The sequence below is a fragment of the Erythrolamprus reginae genome, chromosome 2 (genome assembly GCF_031021105.1).
Source record: "Erythrolamprus reginae isolate rEryReg1 chromosome 2, rEryReg1.hap1, whole genome shotgun sequence".
NCBI classification, from domain to species: domain Eukaryota; kingdom Metazoa; phylum Chordata; class Lepidosauria; order Squamata; family Dipsadidae; genus Erythrolamprus; species Erythrolamprus reginae.
In genome coordinates this window covers 212369134-212389940 of record NC_091951.1, presented here as the reverse complement: position 1 = coordinate 212389940, position 20807 = coordinate 212369134, and the positions used below count along the sequence as shown (strand labels likewise).

Genomic DNA, 20807 nt, shown 5'->3' with positions numbered 1-20807 from the left:
CCACAAAATATACAAACTGACGAAGCACAAATTAAATTTGATGGAAAATGAGGAAATAGCTAAAAACATTAAAAAAAACAAGGCAAGATTTTTTTGAACAAGCGAACAAACCAGGGAGATAATTGGCTTATAAAGTAAGGAAAGATAGAGAAAAAAATGGATAAAATATATACAGGATGAAGGTGGAGAATTAAAATTTAAAGAAGATGAAAAAAAGGAAATAATATGGGAATTCTACCAAAAATTATATAAACAAGATGAAAAAAATTGTCAATGCTTAGAAAAGGTAAATCCACCTAAAATTTCAGAAACTATTAGGGAGACATTGGATGTTAAGATAACAATGATGGAACTGTCAGAAGCTATTAAGAAACAAAAGAATGGTAAAGCCCCAGGAACTGATGGATTACCAGCCCAGGTTTATAAGGTATTTGAAGTGGTATTTGGACCTATCTTTTTGGATTTGATAAATGAAATATTTATACAAGCTAAAATTCCAGAAACTTATATATCTCTGTTACCGAAAGAAGGGACTGATACACAAAACATAAAGAACTACAGGCCACTATCTTTGCTAAATGTTGACTATAAGACTTTTGCATCAATCATTGCAAAAAGACTTAAAAGATACTTAAATGAATTTATACATTCAGATCAGAATGGATTTTTACCTAAAAGACAAATTAAGGACAATATGCATATAATTTTAAATACTTTAGAATATTATGAACAGCACCCCGAAAAACAGATGGCACTGATGTTTCTGGATGCACAAAAGGCTTTTGACAATTTAAACTGGCAATTTCTAAATAGACAATTACAATATATGAATTTTGGAGTGAGGTTCTCACATGTTATAGAAGCAATTTATAATAAACAGTCGCTGAGAATAATTGTGAATGGAGAGATGACCGATAAAGTAAAAATCACTAAAGGTACAAGACAAGGCTGCCCATTATCAGCACTGTTATTTATTTTGACGTTAGAAGTATTGACTAGAGTTATAAGAGCAGACAAAGAGATTTTGGGCCTCAAAATTCGAGATGGACAATATAAGCTGCAAGCATTTGCTGATGATTTAGTTTTCATTTTGGAAGAACCACTTACTTGAGGCCCAAAACTTCTAAATCAAATTGAAAATTATGGAGAAGTAGCAGGACTTAAAATCAACAAAGAGAAGACAAATATAATTGTAAAAATATGACAGAAAACCAAAAAAATGATTTAAAGACACTTTTAAACATACAGATAGTAAAGAGGGTAAAATATTTGGGAATTCAATTAACAGCAAGATATTTGACATTAATGGAAGAAAACTATATTAAATTGAAGAAACAAATTGAAACTGATTTGCAAAAGTGGAAAAACTTGCAGTTGTCATTGATGGGCAGGATTGGACTAATTAAGATGAATATCTTACCATGATTGCTTTTCCTATTTTCAAACATACCAATTAAAGTTAATAAAACCTTTTTTAACGACATGAACAAGATAACAACTAAATTTATCTGGGAAGGAAAAAGACAAATGATTAGTTTAAAATGTTTACAAGATGTACAAATAAGAGGAGGATTTGGACTTCCAATCTGTCATTTGTATTATCAAGCAGTGGCAATAACATGGATTAAAGAATGGACAACGCTCAGAAACAAAAGACTTTTGACTTTAGATGGGCATGATTTACAGATAGGATGGCATTCATTTGTATGGTATGGAAAACGGACTACAGTGTTCCCTCGATTTTCGCGGGTTCGAACTTCACGAATAGCCTATACCACGGTTTTTCAAAAAATATTAATTAAAAAATACTTTGCGCTTTTTTTCCTATACCACGGTTTTTCCACCCAATGACATCATATGTCATCACCAAACTAATAATTTTTGCAAATAAATAACAAACAAAAAATAATTGTTAATAAATAATTATGTTTATAAATATCAGGATCACTAAGTGTCTTATTCAATGGTGAGTACCAGTAATAATGGTGAGTAAATGGTTGTTAAGGGAATGGGAAATGGTAATTTAGGGGTTTAAAGTGTTAAGGGAAGGCTTGTGATACTGTCCATAGCCCAAAATGGTGTATTTACTTCCACATCTCTACTTCACGGAAATTTGACTTTCGCGGGCGGTCTTGGAACGCATCCCCCACGGAAATCGAGGGAACACTGTATACATAGGTACTTTCAAAGACATAGTATTAGAAACTCTTTAATTGAAACTTGGGGGGGGGGGAAATCATATGGCCGATGCGGCGGCAGCCGATCCACCTCCTTTTTGTTGAAAACAACAGCAAATTCTGTGAGGCATTCAGGTAAAACAGCCGTGGGGATCCCGGGCCCTTGAGCAGCGCAAACATGATGGTGATGGTCCACACCCTGCAGACTTGAAAAGGTAACTATGTTCTGGGACCGCACCACATGAGGATCATGTGCATGTAACCAAGACAATCACAAAAATACAGGAAAATGGAGGCCTCGGGTGACATAGAACTGGAGAGCCTCCTCTTGTGTCCCAATGACCATACACACTGGTAAGGTCTGGAACCGTATGGGCCTGGAGGACAAAACTCGTCCATCGATAGTTTCCACAGTAAACGGAGGTTCCACAGGACACAATGGCAAAGAATGTCTCTGTGGAAAAACCTCATCCAAGAAGTTTGTGGTGGCTCCCGAATCCACGAGGGCAAGAGCCGTGAGATGCTGGGTACGGCAATATACCTAGAGTTGTACTGCAATCGTTAGGTGTCTGTACAATCCGGGGTCATTAGCCAAAGAGTCCTGAGAGAGATGAATACCGGCCTGACCTAGCGTTGCCACCAAGCCAGGCTCCCCTCATTACCCGACTGAGCCTCCGGCTGGGAAAACAGGGGCATGGGAACCGATACTGAGGAATCAGCAACTGTGGTTGAAACACGGGGTGCAAACTCTGTCCTCTGTCCTGCAGGAGTTGGGATGGTGGCAGTTGGCACAGGAGTGATTGGGACAGCAGCGGCAGCCATGCTCCGACATTCGCGAGGACAGGCATTCGCAAAATGATCTGCCCCCTGGCAATAATAGCACAGGCCTGTCGCACGTTGATGAGCTTGCAGAACCTCAGGGGTCACACGGGATCGAACGAAACTCACATACATTAGTTCCCCCGGAGATGCACAATCCACCATATGAGGAGGCAGGGCTGGCATGAAACGACGAGGCACAGGAACCGGATACTGGACTGGCACAGTTGGCACCCCCTGATGTGGAGCAGGTACAGGCGTGGCACCAGAAACTTGGGGGGAGGACCGCCCAGCCCGATGCACCTCTCGGGCCAGCAGCTGGGCTTCAATGGCCAGGCAGTGCTGCAGGGCCTTGTGAACCAGCTTGTCCAACATAGCCTCGGACAAGCCGTCCTGGAATGCCTCCATCAACACGGCCTCATTCCATTGCACCTGCACCATGAGGCCACGGAAATCACTTATATATTCTGCCAACGGGCGCAAGTCTTGTTTCAATTGCTTCAATGCCCTCCATGGTGGGGGCTGTGGAACAGGAACCACCGGCTGCACCAGGGGAGGGGCTGGCTGCTGTGATAACACATCCACCTGGTTCTGCAGAAGAGCCACAGTCTGTGTCAAGGTTTGTATTTGGGCCTCAAACACAGCCTGCATCTCAGCCATACTAGCAACCATTACAAAACAATTGCAGGAAAAAAGAAAAGCAAACAGGAACAGGTGTGTGTCTGAAAGGTGGAAGTTTATTCTGTTATGCCGGGCATCACGTTACAAGCCCCAATTAAGTCTGAAGTGGAAATTCAAACACACACTCTCTTGTAAAGTAAACAAAGGCAGTTTATCACAAAGAAAAAATACAGTGATACCTCGTCTTACGAACGCCTCTTCATACGAACTTTTTGAGATATGAATTGGGCATTCAGGATTTTTTTGCCTCTGCTCATGAACCATTTTCGTCTTATGAACCCTCAATTCTCTCTTGACTGCTGCTGCTGCAAGCAGCGGCCAAAACAAGCAATTTTAAGTTTGCAGACTCTGATGATCGAAAGGGAACTGGAGCCAGGCTTTCCTGTGTGGGGTCTCCCCCCTCCCACATCCCATCTGCTAGAAAAAAGGCGGGTCCGAAGAACTCTCCGCAGCCACCCCGGGGTGGCGGGTGGATAAAGCAACGCTAGGGGAGTTCTTGCAGAAGCAGGGAAAGGGGGCCTGTGGAGGAGTAAATGGCAGGGGATAATTGAATGTAAGGAATAAGGGTGACTGGAGGAATAAATGACAGGAAATCCTGGAACGTAAGGAATAAGGGTGGCTAGAGGAATAAATGGCAGGGGGTCCTGGAACGTAAGGAATAAGAGTGGCTGGAGGAATAAATGGCAGAGGATACTGGAATGTAAGGAATAAGGGTGGCTAGAGGAATAAATGGCACTGGGTCAATTGGACAAAATTACCCATCCTGTTAAGACAGACATGTGGAGTTAAGCTATCATGTGGAGTTAAGAGATTTGGCCTACCACAGTAGAATAGTATTATGGGAACTGGGAGGGTAGTTACATGAGAGGGAAAGTTACTTCCTTTAATGAACCTCTGGATAACCCTGGTAAATGGTGTGGACTTATTCCCAGATTTCCCCAGCCAGCATGTTAAGATGTTCTTAATGATGTGACATTATAATTTCACCCATGGAAGACAATAGCTCTGACTTAGTCCACTGTCTCTTTCAAGTAACATCTGAATCTGCCTTGATCATCCATGGTCTGGATTACTTTCTTTCAACCCCCAGCCCATTACCATTCAATTTTTTCTGTTTCCCGTCCCTGCAGTAGATCTTTAATTTCTGCCTGGCATTGGTCTTGATACTTGGGGTTTTGAGCCAGATTGTATAGAATCCAGGACAAGCCACTTGCTGTAGTGTCATGGCCTAAAAAAAAAAAAAAAAGTCACATGGAAACTGCGCAGGGCAGGACTACATGGTATCCCATTTGAAGATTTTTGTTTGATAAAAATGCCAAAGATTCCAAAGAAAATTATTCTTCTTTTACATTTGACAAAGTAGACCACAGCCTACTTCTTGGTAAGCTAAAAAAATATGGGATAGAGAACATCACCACCAGATGGAATTGTAACTAACTGACAAACCATACTCAATGAGTAGTCCTTAATACAGTAGTGGGCCACCAAAATTTTTACTCCCACACTGTGGCCGTGGCTTATTTTGTGGGTGTGGCTTGATGGTCATGTGACTGGGTAGAAGTGGCTTGTCAGCCATGTGACCAGGTGGGAGTGGCTTATTTATTTATTTAATTATTTAGATTTGTATGCCGCCCCTCTCCGCAGACTCGGGGCGGCTCACAGCAAGATACAGCAATTCATGACAAATCCGAATAAATTTAAAATATTTAAAAAGATTTAAAAAGAACCCCATTTACTAACAAACACACACACAAACATACCATGCATAAATTGTACATGCCCGGGGGAGGTGTTTCAGTTCCCTCATGCCTAACGGCAACGGTGGGTTTTAAGGAGTTTACGGAAGGCAGGGAGAGTAGGGGCAGTTCTAATCTCTGGGGGGAGTTGGTTCCAGAGAGTTGGGGCCACCACAGAGAAGGCTCTTCTCCTGGGGCCTGCCAACCGACATTGTTTAGTTGACGGGACCCGGAGAAGGCCCACTCTGTGGGATCTAATCAGTCGCTGGGATTTGTGCGGCAGAAGGCGGTCTCAGAGATATTCTGGTCCAGTGCCATGAAGGGCTTTAAAGGTCATAACCAACACTTTGAATTTTGACCGGAAATTGATCGGCAGCCAATGCAGACTGCGGAGTGATGGTGAAACATGGGCATACCTAGATAAGCCCATGACTGCTCTCGCAGCTGCATTCTGCACGATCTGAAGTTTCCGAACACTTTTCAAAGGTAGCCCCATGTAGAGAGCATTACAGTAGTCGAACCTCGAGGTGATGAGGGCATGAGTGACTGTGAGCTGTGGATCGAGGAGGACGCCCAAGTTGTGGACCCTCTCCGAGGGGGTCAATAATTCCCCCCCCAGGGTAATGGACGGACAGATGGGATTGTCCTTGGGAGGCAAAACCCACAGCCACTCCGTCTTATCCGGGTTGAGTTTGAGTCTGTTGACACCCATCCAGGCCCCAACAGCCTCCAGATACCGGCACATCACTTCCACTGCTTTGTTGACTGGACATGGGGTGGAGATGTAAAGCTGGGTATCATCAGCGTACTGATGATACCTCACCCCATGCCCTTGGATGATCTCACCCAGCGGTTTCATGTAGATATTAAATAGTAGGGGGGAGAGGACCGATCCCTGAGGTACTCCACAAGGGAGCGACCTAGAGGTCGATCTCTGACCCCCCACTAACACTGACTGCAACCGACCGGAGAGGTAGGAGGAGAACCACTGAAGAACAGTACCTCCCACTCCCAACCCCACCTGCCGGCGCAGAAGGATACCATGGTCGATGGTATCGAAAGCCGCTGAGAGGTCAAGGAGCACCAGGACAGAGGATAAACCCCCGTCCCGGGCCCGCCAGAGATCATCCATCAGAGCGACCAAAGCAGTTTCCGTGCTATAGCCAGGCATGAATCCTGGCTGCTGAGGGCCTAGATAATCGGCTTCTTCCAAGGACCTCTATAACCTTCATTGTGTATTATTGTGTATTGGACAAAATAAATAAATAAATAATTAAATGAATGAATAAATAAATAAATATCACATTTGGTAAAAAAGCAGTGTGAATTGAGACTGCTACTATGTTTCACACCTCAGTAATATAAGGCACAATTAAGCCAAGCGGACGATATATTTGTACTATAAAAGCAACCCATCAGTACACTATCTAACATAGTAGCTAATGGTTTTAAAAGAAGATTATAAGGTACCACATTGAAAATTTCCTGGGAATAGAAAAGCTCCTCAAATGAAATGCTTCTCAGGATTGATATAACAAAAGGAAATAAAGGATAGATCACTTACATTCTGTAGGCAAGATAGCCCAAAAATAAATACAATCCCCATGAAAAAGAAAAAATAGGAAAACTAAAATGAAACCAGCATGGCTAAACAAAGACCTTGCAGACAACATAAAGCAAAAAAAAGCCAAATACAAAAAATGGAAAGGACACATAACCAAGGCGAAATATCAGCAAATAGGCACAACCTGCAAACAAAAAATAAGAACAGCAAAGGCCCAACACAAACAATACCTTTCAACAAAACTCAATGACAATAAAAGTTTCTTCCAGCACATAAACAACAAGAAGAAAATCAAAGAAACAGTCAACAAACTAAAAAAGTGAAGACGGTAATGAAATCACCAACAACAGAGATAAAGCACAACTGCTCAATGCCTATTTTGCATCCGTCTTCACATAAAATGGAACCACCTACCAACCAACCTGCAACTCAACTACAACAAACAGCCCTGGAACTGAACTCAACATAGATAAAAACACAGTAAGGGATTACTTGTGGGAGCTCAACGAGTACAAATCACCAGATGGACTTCACCCCAGAGTCCTAAAAGAACTGGCAGACACCATAGCGGAACCACTTCTCCTCATCTACCAAAAGTCCTGGACCACTGGAGACTTACCGGAAGACTGGAAATGAGCTGACATAGTTCCCATCCACAAAAAAGGTGAAAAGACAGACCCAGGCAACTACAGACCCATCAGACTGACTTCTATATGTGGAAAAATACTGGAGAAAATAATTAAAAAACCAACTTTGCCACTTCCTAGAAACAAACAAGATCCAACAGCCAACATGGGTTTGTCAGAAACAAATCATGCCAAACCAATCATTTTTCAACACCATAACCAAATCAGTAGACCAAAGCAATGCAGTTGACCTCATATACTTGAACTTCAGCAAAACTTTCAATAAAGTTTACCACAATCTCCTAATCCACAAATTAGAAAAAAGCGGGATAGATTACAACACATGCAGATGGATCGCACCCAACGAGTTGTCCTCAACTGCTCCAAATCTACATGGAAGAAGGTAGACAGTAGGGTACCACAGGGTTCTATCCTGGGCCCTGTCTTCTTCAACATTTTCATCAATGACCTTGATGAGAGAATAGAAAGAGAACTAATCAAATTTGCAGATGACACCAAGCTGGCGGGGGTAACCAACACCCTAGAGGACAAGCTCAAAATACAAAAAGACCTAGACAAACTAACACTGTGGGCCCATACTATCAAAATGATATTCAATGTCAACAAGAGCAAAGTCCTTCACCTAGTTAAAAAACAAACTAGACACACATACAGCCTGGGAGAAACCTCACTTAGCAGTAGTGATTGTAAAAGAGATCTCGGAGTCTTGGTGGATAATCAACTAAACATGAGCCAGCAATGTGCAGCAGCGGCCAAAAAAGCCAATACTATCCTAAGCTGCATTAATAGGGGAATACACTCAAACACCAGGTCAGACCACATCAGGAGTACTGCATCCAGTTCTGGTCACCACACTTCAAAAGAGACATTGAAACTCTGGAGAAGGTGCAGAAAAGAGCAACCAAAATGATTATGGGACTTGAAACCAAAACTTACGAAGAGAGATTGTGGGAACTGGGCATGATAGCCTAGAGAAAAGGAGAGCCAGAGGGGACATGATCACCGTTCCCCATAAGCTGCGCCCGTGAGCAGGCGCGCACTCCCAAATACCCCCGCACATGCCCTTTTCCACGGGTGCGCGCTCCCCATCCCCCTGCCAGCCTGCGGGGCGGCGGGGGCGGGGAGGCACCGGCAGTAAAAGGAAAGGGAGCCGCGGCCGCCCCTGCCTCTCCACCGTGCCTCTGGCCCCCTCGCGCTCCTGGCCTCTCGGCCCTGCCCCCCGCCCGCCCGATCCACCCCCTCTCCTCCTCTGCCGCCCCCTGCCTTGGGGCACGATAGCAAGAGAGAGAAGAGAAAGAAAGCAAGAGAGATAGAAAGAGAGAGAAAGAAAGAAAGCAATATAAAGAGAGAAAGAAAACAAGAGAGAAAGAGAGGGAGAGAGAAAGTGAGAAAAAGAGAGAGAGAGCAAGAGGGGGAGAGAGAAAGAGAGAGAAAAGACTCTTGATTTAAAGCATATGGTAAAACACACCCAAATAATAAGAGAAAAAAAACCCCAGCCGTTTGTGTGTGTGTGTGTGTGTGTGTGAACTCTTGAACCATTTCCAATAGCTCACCTGTTATTGGAAATGGTTAAGGAGTTCACACACACACACACACAAGGGGGGAGGAGACAGGGATGGAAAAAGAGAAGATAGTAATAATAGTAATAGATTTTGGTTTTGTTTTATTATTAATTTCTTTTAATAAAAAAGGGGATTTTTTTTCTTATTTCTTATTATTTATTTATTTGTTTGTTTGTTTATTTATTTATTTATTTATTTATTTGTTTATTTATACTTCTATGCCGCCCAGTCCCAAAGGGACTGTCGCTCAGACACTATACTTTTCCGCCCACACCGAAAAAAAATTAGAGGGAACATTGAACATGATAGCAGTCTACAGGTATTTGAGGGGTTGCCATAGAAAGGAGGGGATCACACTATTTTCCAGGGCACCAGAGGGCCGGATGAGGAACAACGGCTGGAAGCTGACTAAGGAGAGATTCAATCTGGAAATAAGGAAGAACTTCCTGACGGTCAGGGCGATCAACCAGTGGAACAGCCTGCCTGTAGAGGTTGTGAACTGCCCAACTCTGGACACTTTCAAGAGGAGATTGGACTGCCATTTGGTTGGGGTGCTATAGGATTTCCTGCTCAGGCAGGGGGTTGGACTTGATGACCTACACTATTATTATTATTATTATTATTATTATTATTATTATTATTATTATTATTATTTATTCGATTTGTATGCCGCCCCTCTCCGAAGACTCGGGGCGGCTCACAACATGTAACAACAAATCATAAATAATCCAACAGTTTTTAAAATGTTTAAAGATTTAAAAGACCCCATATACTAACAGACATACACACACGCATACCATATATAAATTAAACATGCCCAGGGGGAGATGTTTCAATTCCCCCATGCCTGACGACAAAGGTGGGTTTTAAGGAGTTTACGGAAGGCAGGAAGAGTAGGGGCAATCCTAATCTCCGGGGGGAGTTGGTTCCATAGGGCCGGTGCCGCCACAGAGAAGGCTCTTCCCCTGGGGCCCGCCAACCGACATTGTTTAGTTGACGGGACCCGGAGAAGGCCCACTCTGTGGGACCTAATCGGTCGCTGGGATTCGTGCGGCAGTAGGCGGTCTCGGAGATATTCTGGTCCAGTGCCATGAAGGGCTTTAAAGGTCATAACCAACACTTTGAATTGTGACCGGAAATTGATCGGCAGCCAATGCAGACTGCGGAGTGATGGAGAAACATGGGCATACCTAGGTAAGCCCATGACTGCTCTCGCAGCTGCATTCTGCACGATCTGAAGTTTCCGAACACTTTTCAAAGGTAACTAACAATAAATAAATAAATTTGACAAGTGAACTCTGCAAGAGAACTCTGCAATGGCCACTATTTAGCTGCCTGCCCCACCTTCTTCTAAAACAGAAGAGACCAAATTCATCAATTGTAAGATTTGTGGACTTCAACTCGCCAAATTCCCTTCCAAATGGACCATCCCAACAGCTTAGATTTGACACTGTCCCCCGAAGCTCTCTAGGGACATGCTGTCCTGTCCTGATGCTAGCCCTACCCTCCCTAGCACTCCAGGATTTTTGAAAGATATGGTACCATGGTTCTGAGATAACATCTGCTAACTCATTCAGAATTCTGGAATGTCATCAGGTTCTGGTGTGTTATATTCATCAAGTTCAGAAAGGTGATCATTACCATTCTATTGCTTATTTTAATTTTTATCTCTAGTCTGTCCTTTACAGTTATGTTTTTGTAGGTTGGGATGGTTTCTTTTTGTGTGTGTGAAAACTGATGCAAAGAATGAGTTAAACAGCTCTGCTTTCTTTCAACTGTCTGTTACTTCCTTGCCACCTTCCCTCTTTAGTGCAGTGATTTTCAACTTTTTTTGAGCCGCGGCACATTTTTTACATTTATAAAATGACACACTAAGACACTCTCCTCTCTTTTTCCATCCCTGTCTCCTCCCCTCCCTTGTGTGTGTGTGTGTGTGTGTGTGTGTGTGTGTATACACATACTCTTGAACCATTTCCAAAAACAGGTGAGGGCTGGGTTTTTTTTCCTCATTTTTGGGTGCTTTTTAACATATGCTTTAAATCAAGAGTCACTTCAATCATTTTCTCATTTCTCTTTTTTCTCCCTTTTTTTCTCTCATTTCTCTCTCTCTCTCTCCCTTCCTCTCCTTTTCTCTTTCTCTCTCTCTCTTGCTTTCTTTCTCTTTCTCTCTCTCTCTTACTTTCCTTCTCTCTCTTGCTTTCTTTCTGTTTCTCTCTCTTTTGCTTTTCTCTCTCTCTTTTGCTTTCTCTCTCTCTCACACTCTCTTTCTCTCTTGCTTTCTTTCTTTCTCTCACTCTTTCTTTCTCTCACTTTCTTTCTTTCTCTCGTTTTCTCTCTCTTTCTCTCTCTCTTTCTCACTTTCTCTCTCTCTCTTGCTTTCTTTCTCTTTCTCTATCTCTTTCTCTCTCCCCCTCCCTCTTTTTCTCTCTCTCTCTCTGCGTCTCCACCGCCCCACAGCTACTGCCTGGTGCCGCTGCTGCTGGTGTCCTCCCACCAGGCCCCAAAGCTCACGTGCAGCCGCCGCCACCATGGAAGCTCCAGTTGGGCAGGGTGCTGCAGCTGCTGGAAAACTTGGAAGGCGCGAAGAAGGAAGCTCAGCTTCCAGTTTCACAACTTTTTGCTCTTCGCACCCTCAACAAAAAGTTGTGAGACCGGAACTTGAGATTCCTTCTTTGTGGCACACCGGACCATGTTTGAAAAACACTGTTATAGAGCTCCTGATTATGACATCACACATGCAAACAAGCTAACCTCACTGCTAACATGGGTAGCCTCCTATCCACATCCTCTTACATTTCTTGGTGACCTAAACCTACCTCATATAAACTAGACCCTAAACAAATGTACAACTGAAGCCATATATTCAACCCTTTACAATGCTATTACCAGCCTAGGGCTAGATCAACTAGTAACAGACAATACTAGACTTAGTGATTGTCTTGATCTCATCTTCTGCAACAGTTTTACACTCAATTTACAAACTACAAATAAAGGAACCCTTTTCCAATAGTGACCATATCATGGTTAACTTGTCTCAATACATGTCCTTACAGAAACCGCTTCAATGATGGGATAACAAATTACAACTTTAAAAAAGCTAACTAAGATATCATAGACACCAACATCTCATCTCTAGATTGGCATAAACTACCGTATTTTTTGGTGTATAAGACACACTGGTGTATAGGATGCGCCTAGATTTTAGAGGAGGAAAACAAGGGGAAAAGTATTCTGAACCAAATGGTGTAATGTTAAATAGTAGAATAGAATAGAATAGAATTTTTTATTGGCCAAGTGTGATTGGACACAAAAGGAATTTGTCTTGGTGCAGATGCTCTCAGTGTACATAAAATAAAATATAGATTTGTCAAGAATCATGTGGTACAACACTTAATGAAGAAATAATCAATATTAATAAAAATCTTAGAATACAAGCAACAAGTTACAGTCATAGAGTCCTAAGTGGGAAGAAATGGGTGATAGGAATGATGAGAAAAAACTAGTAGAAATAGAAGTGCAGACTTAGTAAATAGTTTGACAGTGTTGAGGGAATTATTTGTTTAATAGAGTGATGGTGTTCGAGAAAAAAACTGTTCTTGTGTCTAGTTGTCTTGATGTACAGTGTAATAATAACCTCTCCAGCCACGAGGGGTTGGGTTTATGACTTCTGATGTTTTCTGTGGGAAATGTCTCCCTTCCTTCCTTCCTTCCTTCCTTCCTTCCTTCCCTCTTTTTCCTTCTCATCCCTTCTCTCCCTCATTTGTTTGTTCTTCCTCTCCCCCATTCTTTCCCTCCATCAGTTTCTCATTTTTCTCTTTCTCCTTTTCTCTCACATTACCTCCCCCTCTCACTGCCCCCATCTCTTTCCCTCCGTCTCTGTCTCTCCAGGTAGCCAGCAGCCTACCCCACTTCTTCTTAGCTTGTCCGCTGGGGATGAGTGTGGCGTGTGGCATCCAACCGACAGAGGAGCCCGCGAGGCAGCTTCGATAATCCGATGGACGGGGCTCAGCTCCATCAGCCCCCATCCTAATTTCCCGCCTTCAGGGGTGCCTTTGGGAGGGTGCAGCGGTTGGCGGAGATGCTCTGAGCAGAGGGCATCAGCTGCAGAATTCCCAAGCTGAGGCAGCATTGCCCAGAGTGCCTTCGCCATCAGCTCAATGCATCCAGCCAGCGGAGGAGCCCGTGGGGCGGCCGCGATCATCCGACGGGTTGGGGCTCAGCTCTATCAGCCCCTACCCGCAGTGGTTGGCGAAGGCGTTCTGAGCAAAGCTGCCTCAGTTCGGGAATAATGCAGCTGGTGCCCTCTGCTAGGAGCGCCTTCGCCAACCGCTGCGCCCTTCCAAAGGCACGCCTGAAGGTGGGAGATTGGGGTGGGGGCGGATAGAGACGAGCCCCATCCGCTGGATGATCGAAGCTGCCCTGCGCGCTCCTCTCCCGGCTGGATGCCACGTGCCCCACTTATCCCCAGGGCCGAGCTGCTGGCCTCCAGCCGATGACTGCCGGGCAGCCTTGGGGACAGCCGCTGCTGGGGCAGTGACAGCAGGGACCCTTGGAGAATGCCCGGAAAGCTCATTGCTGGGCAGTTGAGGTGCGACAGCAGCTTCCAAGAAGTGGGTGGGCATCCCCTCAACATAGCCACCTGGCTTGGCTTGCCTTCCCCCTCTGCTCCCTTGTCTGTGTGTATGCGCGCATGTGTGTATGCGAAAGAGAAAAAGAGCCAGAGAGGAGAAACCACCAGGACACAAGCGGCATCTGAGCTAGTTTCCAAGCCTTCTGCGTGACTGATTCTCTGTCTGGAAGCCCTGTCTCCCCAACCCCCACCCCACACACCCCTCGTTTCATCCTGTGCTTCAAAAGTGCTTTTCTCTCCATTTAAGACCAGCACTCTTCTCTCGGGGTGGGGAGAACAGAGCCCCAAGCACTGCCTTCAAGTTCCGTGCAAGGCAACCAAAGGCGCTTCTGGCAATCTTCGGACAGGCAAAAGATGCAGCGGCGGAGGACACCTGAGAACCATCTTTTTTGGATGAAATGAGGGGTGTGCGGGGTGGGGGGAGATGGGGCTTCCAGACAGAGAATCAGTCATGCAGGAGGCTTGGAAACTAGCGCTGACGCCACTTGTCTTCTCCCTGACACTGAAGCGAAGGACAGTTCCGCCATCCCTCTTTGCAACCAGGGCTGGTATGTGCGGCCAGGGGTGTGATGGCCATGGCTGTTGGCGAAGGGCACTCCAAACAAAGCCTCAGCCAGAGAGAGGCAGCCTTTGCCCCGCTTTTCCACCTGCTGGGAGGGCTCCTTGGGCAACGCCTGCCGGTCTCCCGCAGGGAGGGAAGCAACCAAGGGCTGCTGGGCGGCCTCGAAGACAGCCACCAGAGCACGGGAAGGCTGCTGCTGCTGACCGCTGCCCAACTCCCCCCCTGCAGCATTCAATGTATAAGATTCACCCAGTTATTGAGGCACTTTTTAAAAGTAAAGTATGTTGTGGCTGTAATACTGCTGAAGACTACTATAATATATTTTTGCTTGGAGTTATTAAATTATATGTACCACTAATAGTCACCAAAACCAAGAAAAATAAATTACCCATACAAATAAGGAAGCTTCAATCCAAAAAAGGTTCTCTGGTGAAAAAATAAAGCAGGCTATGTTGCAAACTTTAAAAGCCGCTACAAAAATCTGTGTCACCAAATAAAGACTGAATGCACCAATTATAATTGTGATAATTATCACATCAATCAGGAAGTAAACCTTCTATGCACAAAGTCCACACATGCCTTCTATAACTTTGTAAACAACCAACTCAAAGACTCAAGATCCATCCCACCACTTAAAGGACTGAATGGTAAAGACTATAATGATGAAACAGTTAAGTCAACGTCTTTAACACATTCTTCAGCTCAGTTTTTGTAAACAGCAATGACTCATGCCCAATATTTCCTAGTCGTACTACAATTAACTTCAACAATCTAATACAAATCATTTTTACAGAAAATAATGTTAGAAAGGCATTACACAACCTAAAGCCATCTCTTTCTATTGGACCTGATGGACTATGTACATATTTCTTTAAAAAAGCTCTCTACAACCTTAGCTGAATCTCTAAGCATAATTTTTAAAAATCTTTCAGGACTAGCTCCTTACCTTATCTATGGTTACTAGCCGCAATCATCCCTATCTTCAGACTTTCAACGTTACTTGGATCTCCTTTTTTTGAAAATTACAGACTAGAAAACTTCCGGTTGTGGTGCAGTGCTGTCGCTGTGTGTTTCCCGGTTCTCCGGGTTACATCTGGCCTTTTGTGTTGATTGATTGCCCTATCGGGCGACCGCGGACCCGTAGAGCCCAAGGTCTTTGAGGGGAAGTTTACGTGCATCCGGGGGTGTTCGGCGGACCCCCCCCGGGGGACGGGAGATCATCCAAATCATCAACCAAAGAGATCAGCTTTTTTTTTTGCTGATCCGGAAGCGCTGCGCTCTGCTTTATTTTGGAAGCCGTGGTAACGACAAATACCTTTGGGGGTGTTATTGCTTGCTGCAGAAGGACTGAGGACGGTTTTTGGATTTGTGGTATACGTGTTGGATTACTCCTTGCGAAAGAGACATCCCGGCTCTTTTTTTGAGTCTGAAGAACGGGAGGCGGCGACTTCGATCTGTGAGTGTTACGATCCCCTTGGCAAAGATGGCGACGATGATTCGGCGGAAATTACTTGAAAGTTTTTAGAATGAATTTTCGCCACGTCTATTTGTGATTTCGACTTGCCCTAGAACTATCAGCTACACTTTAAATTTTCGCAAGGAGAGAAGGTTTAAGTAACGTGTTTCGAAGGTAGGAGAAAGTTTAAACCCCCCGCAACAAGAAAAATAATATCTTTGCTATTTGTCTTTGAAATAACACCCTGATTAGTTGGAAAAAAAGTAAAGCAGATAAGAGTTAAAACAGCAACCGGAAAACCCCGACCCTACTTTTCTACCTACCATTTACCCTTCCTTTCCATACCCTTTTTTGCCTTAATTTTTATTACTTTTTACCTCCCTCCTTTAATATTAAATAAATAAAGTTTGCTTACTTTTGAATCTCATACATATATAGATATTTTTGCTCTTTTTTTTAAATTTCCACTACTATTATCCTTTTTCTTTTTGGACATCTTTGCATATATTGGATTCCTTTTCTGCATATATTGGATTACTTTTGGATACTTGGAAATTGAAATTGAACAACTTGGACATTTTGATATTAGGACACTTGAATATTGGACGTTCATAGATCCGGAACTTTGGACAACTTGCTAATCATCTACTGTCTTTTTTTTTTCTCTCACCCTCCCTGGAACTTCGTCACTAAAATTTATTTCATCAACTACAAACAAAAGTCTTAACAAAATCATTGACCTTACTCTTTGAATTTATACCCCACCAATATCTTTCTATCAAACTTTCAATATAACTGAACCGAACTGTACCGAACTTGATGAATTTAATAGCATCATATTGTTGAACCACGAACCCTTTGATTTGGATTGAACTTTGCTTTTCTTCTAATTTACTTAAATCTCATTTTGATATCTTTGGACTATATATACTGACAAAACCTGCTTATCCAATTGTGTAATACATAAAATATTGTAATATTTACTCTAGCTACTGAACTATTTATATAGATTATATTAAGATAGATTGTACTATATTTAGGTAGAATATACTGATAGATTACTTTGAGTTGATAGCTTTACTTTATATTAACATTAAACTTTAGACTTTATTATTATTTATCCTTAATTAACTTTAAATAGCAAATAGTAACTGGACTTCTTTTTGATTCTATAACTTATAGTAATTTAATGTTTTAAGATTTATCTGATTTAATCAACTTAATTGATTCAACTGATTTAAAGCCTTAATAGAGTAACCCCCTGATTGATTGACTGTCTTTCCCCTTATACTGAATATCGAATAATTGTACTACTGAATTATTACTTCCTCCCATTTTCTTTCCCCTTCCTTTTCTTTTCCATACATTGAGATATTACTACTGGAGTCATACTGATTTAAATGCTATTTTATTGATAATTTGAACCCTAAATATAAACTTTCTTTCTCTTGCTACTTCCTAAGTGTAACAAATTCTGATATTCTCTTAACAACTCTCTACTAACTGTATCTTTAAAAAACAAAAACAAAAAACCTTTACTACATATACTGCAACTTTCCATACCACCTTAATCACTCTAACTTCATTACTTCCGACAACATTACATACACTTCTCTACACCACATACATCCTTTTACTACATCATACACACCATCTATATACTGTTCTAACGACCTCTCCTTAATACAAAAATGTCTACCTCAAATCAACCAACCCTAATGAAATCTTGGAAGAAAAACCCCAATCAGCCTGCAACACCAAATTCAACCCAGCAACGTTCAGCTGACTTGTCAGACAAAACATCTCTCCAACAACCAACACAGGAAATTCCCAATATATCACTAAACGCCTTATTGGAAAAGATGAACAAAATGCAAGACACATTAGATATTAATTTTGAATCTATAAAGGGAACGATGGGAGAAATGAAGCAGGACATCAAGAAAATTCAAGAACATGCGGGTCATCTTGAAGAGCGAACGATCAAATTGGAAGACCAAATGGAAGTCGTTTGTGAAACAATTACGAAGAATACAGAAAAAATAAACAATATTGAAGATTTAACCAACAGGATGGATACCAAATTTCAATTTTCAGAAGCGAAGGCAGAATATACCAACAAATCCCTGGAAGAGTCCCTTATGAACCTGGAGCTCGAGAAATCAGCCTTTTTTTTGCGTTTCCAAAATATCATAGAAACCGACCAACAAGACCTTCCTCACACGGTGGCGACAATAATAGCTAAAATCATTGACAAACCAACGGACGAAATTTTAGCACAAATGGACGAGGTATACCGGCTTACAACTTCATATGCTAGACGAAATAGACTCCCACGAGAGGTCCATGTACGTTTTCTCAAAAGGAAATTCAGAGACGAAATTTACAATGCCTCTAAGGATAATCCAGCTACCCATCAAGGTCGAGACATAGTAATCCTACGCCAAATCCCAAAGCGGGTAAGGGAGAAATGCAAACCCTACCAAACGCTAGCCACCAAGTTAAATAAAGAATCTATACAGTTTAGGTGGATGATACCAGAGGGAATGACGATTACACTTCTGGATAAAAAATATAAAATTTCCACTCCTGAAGATGCAAGAGACTTCTACGCCCACATCTTGAAGATGGATCAGTCTGCCCTTAAAGAATTCGACACTAGAGACACTCCCCGAAACGAAGAAACTACCTTTGATGACAATCTGATAAACAATGATCAAGAATTACAAATTCAGAATGACGAGTCAAGCAAACATGGACCAGTTACCCAGGCAAGAGCTGAGGCAAGAAAGCAGAAATTTAAGGAACCAACACCACAACAATAAACAACCCCAAATCACACTATTCTCAACAAACATAAATGGTCTGAACTCATATAAAAAGAGACAAAAAATATTCCATAAACTATTTGAAAACAACTATGATGTAATTTCACTACAAGAAACCCACATTAAAAATGAAGATACTACTCTTTTAGCTATCCCCAACCTTAAAATTAAATCTGAGTTTGAATTCTTTTGTGCTTCCGCCTCCGAAAAAAAGAGAGGCATAGTTCTATATGTTAAAAAAATTTATTCTCCAACATTAATATATACCGATGAAAATGGTCAATTACTAATTGTGCAAATAACTTTACAAAATAAAAGAACAATAAATATAATATCAATATATGCACCATCTGTTAGACAATCTTCCTATTTTAAAAATTTACACAAAAAAATATTAGAATTAGATCTAAACAATTTTGTAATAATTGGAGACTTTAACGCAATAGTCGATGTAAACAAGGATTATAAAGGTAACTCCAAGTGCCGTACTCGTAATATTATTCCCTCTACCTTTAAACAAATAATTTATGAATATGCCTTAAAAGACATTTGGAGATACTTTTACCCTAAATCTATACAATATACCTTTTTTTCTCCCCCCCATCGAACCTGCTCACGTATTGACATGGCTTGGTCTAATATAGAAATCATAAATCAAATAATTGATGTTCAAATACTCAATGCAACTTGGGCAGACCACAATCCCCTCCTACTCACAATAAGAGACAATACTTACAATATTCCGCATAGATGGTCGATGTACTCAACAGTGATAAATCAAAAACAATTCCAACATAAAATACAGAATGATATCCCCCCCTTCATCCAAATTAACTTCAATGGCGAGATACCCAACGAAATAGCGTGGGACGCCACTAAAGCATATATACGCGGTATTTACATTTCATATACAGCAAACAAAAACAAAGAAAAATATGCGCAACTTCAAAAACTAAACATCTCTCTTCAAGAAGCAGAAAAGCTACTTTGCAATGATCCTAAAAATAACATAATTCTATTAGAAATAAATACGATCAAACATCAAATAAATTTAATAACACAACAACACATTGCTCAAAAGGTTAAAAATGCGAAACAAACATACTTTGAATCGGCCAATAAACCAGGACGTTGGCTTTCTCTCAAACTAGCCCATCAAAAATCCGATAGAAACATAGATACTTTAGTTGACCCTTCTGGACAATTGAAAACGACCAATTCTGATAAAAAACAAATTATCCAAAACTTTTATCAACAACTCTATCAAGTCTCAAATTTGGATGCCGATTTAATATCAAAATATTTACAAACAAATGAACAAACAACTATGATAACAGATGACCAAAGAACCCTTCTAAACAAACCAATTTCTATTTCGGATATTGAGGCTGCAATAAACAAACAAAAAAACAATAAAACTCCAGGACCAGACGGAATCCCATCTGAATTTTATAAATATCATATTGATATAATGGCACCCATACTCTTAGACATCTATAACAATGCGCTCTCACATGCAAAACTGCCCACGTCCTGGTTTGAATCCTATATAACCCTTATCCCTAAAGACATTGAAAATAGACATCATTTGGAGAATTACAGACCGATTGCATTACTTAATACTGACTATAAAATATTTGCATCAATAATTGCGGACAGACTAAAAAATATATTAAACAAAATTATCCATTCTGACCAAAACGGATTCCTTCCGGGAAGAAACATTTCCACAAACACAAGAACCATACTAAATGCCTTGGAAAACTATGACAAAACAGCTGCATTAGTATTTATGGATCTCAAAAAAGCTTTTGACAGTCTTCAATGGCACTATCTTATAAATCAAATTAAATACATGAATTTCGGCTCCAAATTTTTCAATCTAATCAAAACTATTTATTCTACCCAATCGGTCAAAATTCTCTTTAACAATGATATTACCAATACAATTACTATAACTAAGGGTGTACGTCAAGGATGCCCTCTGTCCCCACTTATTTTTATTCTGGCCATCGAGACCTTTCTCAAAACTATAAGAAACAACTCACAAATTCACGGTATTATGATTAAAAAAGAACATTACAAATTGCAGGCCTTTGCGGATGACATTGTATTCATCCTACAAGATCCAATTCGAACAGCACC

At 41.7% G+C, this 20807-nt stretch overlaps 1 protein-coding gene across 4 annotated transcripts in view; it reads right to left on the bottom strand.

The window, feature by feature from the left end:
• The window catches only part of CYP4F22 (cytochrome P450 family 4 subfamily F member 22), a 204238-nt gene that overhangs the window by 84814 nt on the left and 98617 nt on the right, over window positions 1-20807 (bottom strand). For all 4 annotated transcript variants that reach the window (XM_070741740.1, XM_070741742.1, XM_070741738.1 and 1 more), the window contains one exon: window positions 4776-4905. In XM_070741740.1, coding sequence (XP_070597841.1) covers window positions 4776-4905 — 130 coding nt within the window. The remainder of the gene's footprint in view (window positions 1-4775; window positions 4906-20807) is intronic.